Raw genomic sequence first — 10863 nt, forward strand, 5'->3', positions numbered from 1 at the left:
ATTAAATATATGCCCAAAAAGATCAACTCATAAGAGAACGAAAACAAGTTGAAGCAATACAAAAAAGATGAGCTTTTTTGTCATGTCAATAGTCTTTCACTTTTACACTTGAGAGATGGACTTTCATTTGGGGTAAAATGTACATATATCTCATTCACCATACTTTACAGTGCATTGATTCTCAAACCCATGGCCTTCTTTTACATCTAAAAACCCATACATAAACCCATTTAGAGCATTATTTACATAAAAGGCTTCAAGTTCAAACGCTTTGCCTCAACACCATTTTGGTGAATTAAGTACGTACTTCAGACAAATGAACATTACACAATCAGAAGAGAAGTATTTCTTGAACTTGACGGCTTTGCTTCATCATATGCAGTGACTTCTTGTTACAAAATCACAGGATAAGCCAGACATACCTTCAAGCATATTATGCTTGGATCATCTTGGGAAGGACACATTTAAGAGTAAATGATTTGGTTTGTGTAATTAGATGCCAGCATATCCTAACGAAAATACTCACACAAAAGTAAAACCAGACCACTGACATCCACTAAACAGGGCCCAATGCCATGTCAATTATTCCAAATTCAACATTTCTGAAGCAGATAAGACTAAATGTCATACTATTTTGGCTCCCACTAATGCATCCACCCAGGCAGTGGGGTTTTGGACAAGTGATACCCAAAGCATGCAAACGCAGTGAGTTGAAATATTGAAAAATACTAAATTATGGCAAAGAGTTAAAAATCCAGCTTTTATATTCACTTAAATGTTATAACTGAGTTAGTAACCACTTCACTCAAGACACAAGAATAAGACTACATCATCTCAGTTTATTAGGAATACCATATTTGAGATGACAAACTGTGTCAGTGTAAAGAGAGAACGGTACAGTGGATTATAATTTGGGGATGGACATTTCTGAATGCTGTAGAGATGTAAAGGGCCATCCACGCCAAGCAATATAACTATATCACTCACCACTGGCCATCGTTAATAGTTGTGGTGTGGACTCTGCCATGCACTTAAGTTAGAACAATTTTTAAAACAATATATTTAGTCATAGAGTTTGGTGTGGATGAGCCCACAACGCTGACAAATGCAAGGCAAAAAACATTTTTGAGCATGTTAACTGTCAATTGTGTGTCAGAAGTATCTAAGATGACATAAATCAACAAATGGCCAAGCAAACCCCCCCCCCCGGTAATAGCGACTTTGGATCTGTGCCAACACTTTCAGCAAGCTCCCCTCCTTGAAACCTTTCTCTTCATAAAACCCGATAAGCAGGCGCTTCAGACAGCTTTCCATCTTCCAAGACAAATCAGTCAACATGAGGCAGAAGGGGTGCGGAAAATAAGCATTGCTTAGTGTTCAGACACATCTACTGTCGCCGGCCAGGATCAGACGAATTGCTTGGAGATTAAATAAACAAATTGTTGTACACTCACAAACAAAACAAAAAAATTGTATATATTCTAAGAGAAAGGGAGATTAATAAATAGATATTAAATGCTTTCTTTTTCTTTAGACAAATCTCAATTCTCATTCTGTATCCCATTTTGAGATGCTTAACTATATAAGGCTGCAAGGCCTGCAACCTTACTTTGTAATGTACATGTTCATGTGTTCACTGCTTTACCTTGCAGCCCTCACTGATTTCAGAACCCACCCAAAACTCCCAAATGCCTTCTTGCCTTCCCTTCCCCAGTTCAATCATCACTACAACTAAATGCATTTATGTATATCTGAGATTAATGTTGAACTCTCTGATTGACACAAGTGCACACAAGGTAGGGCATGAAGGCAGGACTCATATTTTGTGGGCTAGAAAAGTGGCAGAATTGGTGCAATTCTCATTTGTGTGTGAGTGTGTGTGTGTGTACAATGGCCAAAGAGGGGTTGTCCCTCTGTGGAACAAAGGCATAGTTGTTATGTAGTGCATCTATACTATAATCCCATTTCCCCAACATTAAAAGTAGTACCTCTCCTCTTCTCTGGAAAAAAGAAAACAACCTCTACCGTCACCCCCGGTAAGAAACCCTTAGCTCACGGAGCACGCCATTCGCGCCTGGGGATTTCAGCTCAAGGTTATTAAGTGTTGGTCACTTGGGGCAAAGGCAGCCTCATAAGGCCACGTAGGGACTTGGGTGACTGGGGTTACATGGTGACAACACAGGGGGGCTGGGTGGAAAAGTAGTAAAATTCAGATGTGAGCCCAAAGTCCTGGAGTTTGGTCTCCTGGGTGAACTGAATGCAGTGAGGACAGGTGGTGACGAATACACTACAGGAAAACGCTTTCTCCTTCCTCAGACTCGACAGGATGTTCTTGGTATGGGTGTATCCTTGGACATAATGTACACCACACACACACACACACACACACACACACATACATACAAACATACATTAGACCGCAGTCCCATCTTCAAACATATGAGGGCTCCAGACGTGTCTCTGTGTCACCCTCCGGTGGTTAGATCAGGAACAGTTCCGGTATAGGCTCCCCCTGCTCCTTTAACTCAGCATACCTCCCCACATACTACATACATGCACGCATGAACACGTGCACGCCTTGGCTCTCCCCTTCATTTTCGCCAGTCTGTGCCCAGGCTTTATCTGGTGTAGTAGACTCTGTAGTAGACGCTCTTGGAGCGCCAAAGAGAGTAGGAGTTATCGAACTTGAGCAGGTAGACACCGCGGCCGGGGTACTGGTGGCTACCGGCGTATACCTCCTCGTGACAGTCTCGCCGGTACACCGGCACGATTTCATCCACCTGAGGCTTGCCCGCCTCCTTCTTGGCCTTCTCTTCCTCGTTGGGAGGGTCACCTGGAGGTGAGGTGAGGAAGGGAAAACGATGTTTGAAAAGAGAACTACAATAGCAGTGCAGCACCTAAATAGTCTTTATTTGGCATGCATGCTAGGCGAGCTAAAGAAGATTTAACATTTTGTGGATAAGGAGAAACTTGTTAAAACAAAGCAGGGGGCAATTTCAAGTGATTTAGGTTGAATTTCAGTAATGCCTTTTCAGTGATTGTGTAATAGTTGGCGATGTGCTGGCGTTTCGTGCTCTCACCGCAAAGAAACACACCCCATGCATCATTAAAACCACATGCACCCTCTGATAATTTAGGCATTTAGCAGACACTCTTATCCAAACTGATTTACAAATCCCCATCTGAATCCCCCCTCCTCCAATCTCACCTTCATCGTCCTCGTCTTCATCGCTAGACTCAGACACGTGCACGCTGACTGAAGCGGAGGCTGCGTCCGTCCACTCAAAGAAGACACCGAATCCGACGTCGTAGTGGTCAGTGGCGAACTCCCAGAACAAGTAGGAGCCCTCCTCGTGCGTGGGCACGCGCACCGTCACAACCTCGCCGCGGCCCACCGTGATCACACTGTCCGCGTCCTGCCTTATCTTCTCCTTGAAATCCTTGATCTGTGGCCGCGTCCACATGGAGGGAGCCGCAATAACTGGTGGAGAATCTGCTGTTGAAGGAGATATAGAGGAAAGGAGAGTGTAAAGCTAACATGACAGACACTAAACCTACATTGACAGATCCCACAGTTACTGAATTTCCCCCTTGGGATAATAAAGGTATCTATCTATCTATCTATCTATCTATCTAGTCCTGTCTAGGGTTGGAGGCGGTAACCGCCGTACCGCCGTACCGCGGTATACCGAGGTCTACCGCGGTGTCATTGTGCTTACCGCGGTAAAAAGACAAAAAAAAAGGTCTATTTTTTATTGGAAAACAAGCGAGTTTTAAAACGGGGGAGAAGCGAGGACCGCATGCGCTCCATGCCGCTCTGCTCTGGGCCGTGTACCACACGTTGGAAGCCACATACGTCACTCAGACACAGACCTGCACACGCGTGATTCCTAAACCCACCAGGCTTGAGTTAAGACCCGCCTCGTGGAAACGCGAGGACTTCCAGGAGTGAGGCGGGTCTTAACTCAATCCTGGTGGGTTTAGGAATCACGCCCTGCACACAGTGCACAGAGCAGGGTACGGAGCACAACTCTATGACGGAGCAGCATAGCATACACTTTCTCTGTAATCCACTCGACACAAGGATGTTAATACATACCTTGTGTTGTGGCATATCTTTTTTTATTCATACGGATTACTGGCGGAGCGCGGGCCGCGTGGAGTAAAACCGAAAATGAAACTATTTTACTTTCTCCACCGCTTCGCACGTTGTGCCCCGTACGGCGCGTCGGCGATTTTATAACCTTTTCTGTCAAGTCTTGTAACTAAAACCTGTATATAGCAGCACTCAATCACTGCGATATGAGAGTTGAGACGTGACGTGAGTTTACAGAATCACTGTACACGATCTGACTACCCTTCCTCTTCTGGTTTGTTCACACAGCTGTTTGTGTCTGAAAAGCCCAAGTAGCTAGCCTACGTTACTATGGTAACCCGACAGTGCAGAACTAAAAGCTCAGAACGCGTCGCGGATGCGATGTGTTGTGAGCTTGTAGATCTGCTCCTTTGAAAGCCAGACCCGCTGTGCTGTACGGAGAAGTATAACTCGGGCAGTCAGGCTGTGTCTCCTCTCCACTGTGGAGAGGCGACTTTTGGGAAGATGATTGCAATATTTTGGCTTATCGCCAAAGCTTAATTAATAGATATGGGGGTGCGGTAATTACCGCAGTACCGGCGGTAAATGGGAAGACGGTAATCGCGGTAACAAAATGTCCATACCGCCCCAGGCCTAGTCCTGTCACTATGGTTCACATTGATAAAATATAATGAACAAATCAGCATGATAAATGCTAGAGAGATTTACTGGCTATTTATACACTTTAGGTGTGAATGTTAAGTGAGAGCATATAAGATAATAAATATTCCAAACAAATCGCAGCACTTAAGTTTCGGTTAGGTGAGGCAAGATAAGCATCTGTGAATCTGGCCATGGACACCAATTATTACGAATGCCAACTCATCTGTAACCAAGACATGGGTGAGGTTTTGCACAGGAATGACCGCACTTAGGTCTGAGGAAGACTATCCTGTATTTCTTGCCCAGCTCAGCAGCTCCGCTCTGCCCTCCAGGTCACAGCAACAAGGGCAGTGTGGATCAGGATAGGGTTTCCGCAATAGAACAAAGCTTTGTTTGAACAAGAGGGACCCGTTTTCTAATATCTTTCCTGTGTAAAGAGGAATAATGTGGGGTTTTCTCTGGATTCAAGTCAATAAATAATCGCTCCTCTGAAATCTACCGACCTAATAGCGGCCCATTTTCCGAGACCTCCTCTGCCGGTTCAGGCTCAGGATCCCGCTCCATGCTCTCGGAGTAGGAGTCTGAATGGCCTCCGTTGACCGTGGGGGCTTCCTCGCCAGCGGGAAGCGATGCCGCACACGACGGCGGTGCTGCTGCAGATGTTGTCGTAGAGGTGGTGGGTTCAGAGCTGCTACAACTGCTGGCCTCCAGGGTGGCCTGCACCACCGCGTCCTCCTGCTGCTTCTGTAAGGCCGCCTGGAGGGGGCGAGAGGGGGTGTACGGTAACTCGGTCAAATACAAATGTATTTGTCAAATGTCATAGCAAGAAGCAGTTAGTGGTGGCAATTAAATTAATACACTTCGGTGTGTGAACGGGCAACATGCAACAATTATTTACCATCCAAATGAAATTCAGACAATAAAAACACAGGGTTCCCTTATAATGAGAGTTATCTTATAATGATAATAGATTGCATTTTTATAGCTTCTAAAAATTAGCAGACCCACAAGTTTGGACGCTGGATGGTATCATGCAACTTCCTTTAGTCTATTAACTTCCATCCATCCCTACCTGTTGCTGGGCTAGCTGCACCTGGTACAGCTGTTGCATGTACTGCTGGTAGTGCTGCTCCTGCAGCTGACGGATGAGGCCCAGTTGCTGCTCAGGACTGTTGGGGTACTGCTGGGCCGCATACTGCTGGAACTGCACTGCTGTCTGGGCGTTCAATGCTGCCATGATCTGTTGTCTGGGAAGGAGGGGTGCAGGTGGTGGTGATGGAAAGTGGAAGGGAAGTAAAATGAGTTCAGGTGTTGTGGGAAAAGAGGGAATTGGTGGGGTGATAGAGGAAGAGAAATGTGAGGGGTAAGGTTACTTCTGGTGCAGAGCATCTTCTTTCTGTCAAAACACAAACTTGCATAAGTCGTACACAATGATACAGGCACAGTAACACACACAAACATACTTCTGCTGCTCAATCCGTAGCCTCTCCTCCTCGGCTTGCCTCCTTTCCTCTTCCTCCCTCCTCAGCCTCTCCTCCTCCTCAAGCCTTCGTCTCTCCTCTTCCTGCCTTTGCCTCTCTCGCTCTTCTTCCTCCAAGCGCTGGCGCTCCTCCTCCTCCTTCCTGGAGCAGGGACACACAGAGAGGTAAGAACGGTCATGGGGTGATGAATGACCGATTAAAAATTAAGAACTCTTATGAGGGAAACTGGACAACAGTTTTGAGGATGGACAAGGAGAGATTGGGCGAAACGTACATAAGTGTTGAACTGTAATGAAAATTAGCATGTCAAGAACGTGGCTGTGCATTATATGTTTTATTTCTTTACCTTTTCCTTTCCTGTTCCTCCTTCTCAATCTTGTGTGAGATGACGTAAGGGGCAAAAAGGTTGCAGCACTTGTTCAGGAGCTTGACAAACTCCACCATGGCATCCTCCTTTTCCATGATTCCCAGGGAGGCCCACTCTTTCCTATGGATAGAGATGTTGTTTAAGAGGGGAAATCTGGACTCAGATGCCATCTCATATTACATACTTATTTTTGCGCTCAAAGAAAAAATAAACTGACAAGCATTATTCCCCTGCGGAAAAAATGACAAATTTAGCTTTGAAATGAAATGCAAGTACAAGTTAACTTGCTATGTCCTCAGTTCACTCAATAGTGTACATGTGAGCAGGAATGTACATGTGTGAGGATATGTGTGCATAATATATATATGGAAGCAGAGAGAGATGGAAAGGGACATTCTGTCTGCACTCTGTTTCCTGTTTACCGGAACACAGCAGACTGTCAATGCTAGAAAGGCCTGCCAGAATTGATAGAGCATGCACGTTATGCACACGTCCACACACACACACATGCGCAGCCATTTCTGGGGGTTACCTGCGGTCGTTACCCAGGACATCAAAGAAGCCCACCTCTGGTGAGGCATCTGGGTTATAAGGGCCCAGTAACACCTGTTTGTGCAGAGCCACCAGTCGAAGCTTCTCCTCATATGTTGGATGGAAGGCCTTGCCATCTTTATCTGGGGAGAACATCACACAAATGAAATGGTTTGTATCCTTTCAGTTTGTGTTTATTCCTGGGCTCAAAGGAAATACATCTATTTTGTTGTGCCAATGGCAAGTTATCCAGCCATATCATAACCTACACCTTTGGGCCTTTGCATTTATTGCAAAATAAACAGCATCAGAAGTCGTAATACTTGTTTCCGGATTATAGCCCATCACCACCATTATACTCTTGCAGTGCCCGTTAGACTCTGCATACCTCAGACATTCCTTAAATTCAAATAATTAACATACTATTAGATGGCTTTGCCAGAGAAAGGAACCTTTGAAGTAGGTCAAATTAAATGTGAACAAGCCTTTTGTTTTAAACCCTATAAACAAGCCATACAGTAGCCATTAGCAAATTATAATATCAAAGCAGGCTTGGAACCTGTTTGCACAGTCTCAACAATAAAACCTACAATAAAAGATAGGCACTGTTTAAAGTGGTTGACTTGTGTTGAGGAATGAGGAATCAGGATGTTTGCCAAGTGACAGATTAATATACCCTGTGTAGGTCAATTGCTTTTTTTCTTTTTTGTACACAAGACAAGAAAACTGAATATCCATTTCATTTCCTCTTAAGCCAATTGGCAGAATAGATGAAGATATGGCATAGATTATAATCTATGCAGTTGCTTCACTGTGGTCAGACTACACTACTTTCACTAGTCACTGCTTTCAAATATGCGAGAAGGAAGGAAGAGAACTTAAATACCACTTGATTAATCGGCCAGTTGGATGAATAATTTGCATGCATTTCCATGCACATTTCTTATAAACTCTAGATTTAATTTTGCCCCTATAACTTTCAGATAACATCACCACCAACCCAAGGATGGTCTCTGCATGATTATATGCTGCAAACACAATTTGACAGACTTGATGATTACATTAACTACAGTAATCGATTAGTCAACACATTTCTATGATTAATATTATTTGACTAAGAATGTCTTTCGACAACATCCCTACTATAGTGAATTATGGACTGCATAATGTGGCATTACAGTATTGTCTAGTTAGCTCAAACTTTCCGAGAACTACTCAGGCCTGCCTAAATAAAAACAAAAAAAAAGGTGATATCATCCACTACAATGTTTTCTTTGATTTGATCTTTGACTTCAAGCCAAGAGGAAATACTACAACAGATTAGAAGCTGACAGCTCGCAATTAGGCAGAAAACTTAGCAGCCAGTGACTTTAATGCTAACTGTTGGTAAGAACTTGTTGTACAGTACATATTATTCTAGTCACACGGGCCACCTATTATGTGTGAATAAATAAGGTGGGGACAAATCAGTGTAGTAAGGGTTAGGGTTAGCCTAGTACAATGAAATCTGCTTCAGGCTAAAACCAACAGGGCAATGAATGACAGTGTGTGTAGGGTAGGGTGTGTTTCTGCAGGCAAGGACACCAAGCAAATAATCACTGAACCTCCATTCATTTCATTCGTGAGCTAGACAGATTATTTAGTTACTACGTGACTTCTGGGCTCATGACATATCATCAGTGAGTGTACTACGGGGCCTGTGTGTTGGACTGTCATTGTCAACATTGGTTACTCTGAAGGGCAACTCTATCTAATCTTATGCCACCATGTTTGTAAACTCAAGTGTTAATGTATCCATTTTATACACACAATTTAAATGAACACTGAGGATTTTACTGAGTGTGTTCATAGTGCTCATCCATCATGGCCCTCTTATATGTGTTGAGGCTGCAAACATCAGAATGATCTTCTGGTAACCAATACCTGCAGCTAGCCAGCTACAGTATATTAGTTGACAGCGTTGGCTGGCAGGTAGAGTTGACAGTGTTGGCTGGCAGGTAGACTACTAGACTAGACCACTGGTTCTCAAAGTGGGGTCCAGTCCAGGGACCCCTAGGGGTCCTTGAGGGAGTCCCCAGCTAAATGATAGTTTAGCTGGGGAACCAAATGGACCCTTATGGATATGTAACTCAGTGAGTGTACAAATGGAACCAAATTGACCTCTCTGACTTAAATTAACATTCATTTAAAAATAGATTGGGGATGATTCAGAGATAGAAATGCCGTGAAATGGGGGTCCGTAGCCTAAAATGCATGTCAAACTGGGGGTCCTTGAAATGAAAATGGTTGGGAATCACTGCTATCTTCTCTTATGGGGGTCCCTGGCATATAAGTGTCAATTTGGGGGGTCCGTGACGCGATCAAGTTTGAGAACCAGTGCACTAGACTAGAGTCTAGACAGTGTTGCGGGTTTGCATGACAACAGGAGCGGTGACAGCAGCAGCTATCTTGCCGTTAGCAAACGTCAGCTAACGAGCGAGCGAGGGCCTGTTGTGGTGTGTGTTATGTCTCACTATCCACCGTCCCAGCTAGTAAAGCCGATTCACATGTTTGAGGTCGCCATTATTATAAAGACAGAAATACCTTTGAAGAATTTCAGGGCCATTCCGTACAGCTCTTGCAGAGGGAAGCCCCATCTCCTCTCCATGGCACATTTGTCAGTCTCGCCTTCCTCCCCACCGTCCCCTTCTCCGTCTCCCTCCTCGCCCACGGCGGAGCGCTGCTCTTCGGTCTCCGGCTCCGCGGGCTCGGGCTCCGGCTCCCCGGCCTCTGCCTGCTCGCCCTCCGGGTCCGGGCTGAGCGTGAGGCCGTCGATGGAGACTTCGAGCCGGCTAGAAGTGCCATTGTCGAGGTCGCCGCTCTGAACCTCCGTCGCCATCATGCAGAATGTCAGCTGAAGCGGCCACGTACCTACTTCCGTTTACATTCAGCGGAAGTTCCGGGATTTTTTTTCTCTCTACAGATGTAAATAATGACGTAGTAGAACACCAAGAAATAAAACACAATATAAGTATAAATACAAACATAAGTAAGTACTAAGAGATAATAAATAAGAGATAATAAATATGATGGAATATCAACAGAATATAGCACTTTATATTTACAGGAAACAAAGAGTGTGTGTGTGTGTGTGTGTGTGTGTGTGTGTGTGTGTGTGCGCGCGCGTGTGCGTGTGCGTGTGTGTGTGTGTGTGCCAGGTGCCACCAAATCAATAGAATTACTATAACTTCATTTCTTAGTTGTATTCTTCAAAAAAACAGGGTTGAATTTCATTCTCATAGGCCTATCTATGTTTTTTCAAAATGTTGTATTCATGTAGCCTGAAGGGGTTTCTTGGATTCAGAAATCAGGGAAAGGGACTACTCAATCCAATAAAGTCCTGGAGCCACTGCCTTTACATGTTTGGTTAAATATAACACAATTTCTCAGTGGCTTTGGTGGGATTCTAGGGGTCCCCAGCAAAATGTTGTTATTAATATTATTATTAAATTGGCTACAAGTTAAAGTTACCCAATGAGAGAATGTAATAATGACTATTCAGATATGTATGATAGGCTATAGCATCCTATGTACTGTCAATCAACAATGACAATCAACTATTAGCCCATCAACAATTAAAGTAGCACATAAACTGTTATAATCAGTTAATAGCAGCATAATATCAGTGTTCATCCTAGTACGACTAGGATGAAAACTGGTATTATGCTATAGACTAGTAGCAGTGCATCCTCCTAAATCCTAGCAGT

The 10863-nt window shown here is 44.2% G+C and overlaps 1 protein-coding gene across 2 annotated transcripts; it reads right to left on the minus strand.

Moving 5' to 3' along the window:
* Positions 1–21: 21 nt before the first annotated feature.
* acbd3 (acyl-Coenzyme A binding domain containing 3) lies at positions 22–10029 on the minus strand. Of its 2 annotated transcripts, none has more exons than XM_080744552.1 (8): positions 9701–10029; positions 7119–7260; positions 6566–6706; positions 6202–6360; positions 5811–5985; positions 5242–5494; positions 3209–3493; positions 22–2833 (listed from the first exon to the last, which is right to left on the minus strand). In XM_080744552.1, exons 1-8 carry the CDS (start codon positions 9996–9998, stop codon positions 2619–2621), a joined length of 1668 nt encoding a protein of 555 aa, XP_080600678.1. In that variant the 5' UTR covers positions 9999–10029; the 3' UTR covers positions 22–2618. The 2 variants fall into 2 exon arrangements, with proteins under 2 accessions (XP_080600678.1, XP_080600677.1); XM_080744551.1 differs by having other exon boundaries at positions 3209–3496; positions 9701–10005.
* Between the last annotated feature and the right edge of the window lie 834 nt (positions 10030–10863).

The sequence above is a fragment of the Nannobrachium achirus genome (assembly GCF_963921795.1).
Source record: "Nannobrachium achirus genome assembly, chromosome: 16".
Classification (NCBI taxonomy): Eukaryota; Metazoa; Chordata; class Actinopteri; order Myctophiformes; family Myctophidae; genus Nannobrachium; species Nannobrachium achirus.

Coding starts and splice junctions, on each gene's coding strand:
- acbd3 (XM_080744551.1), bottom strand. CDS start 9,998: ATGATGGCGACGGAGGTTCAGAGCGGCGACCTCGACAATGGCACTTCT. Junction 7,261..9,700: donor GGCCCTGAAATTCTTCAAAG/GTATTTCTGTCT, acceptor TGTTCTCCCCAG/ATAAAGATGGCAAGGCCTTC. Junction 6,361..6,565: donor GAGGAACAGGAAAGGAAAAG/GTAAAGAAATAA, acceptor TCCCTGCTCCAG/GAAGGAGGAGGAGGAGCGCC.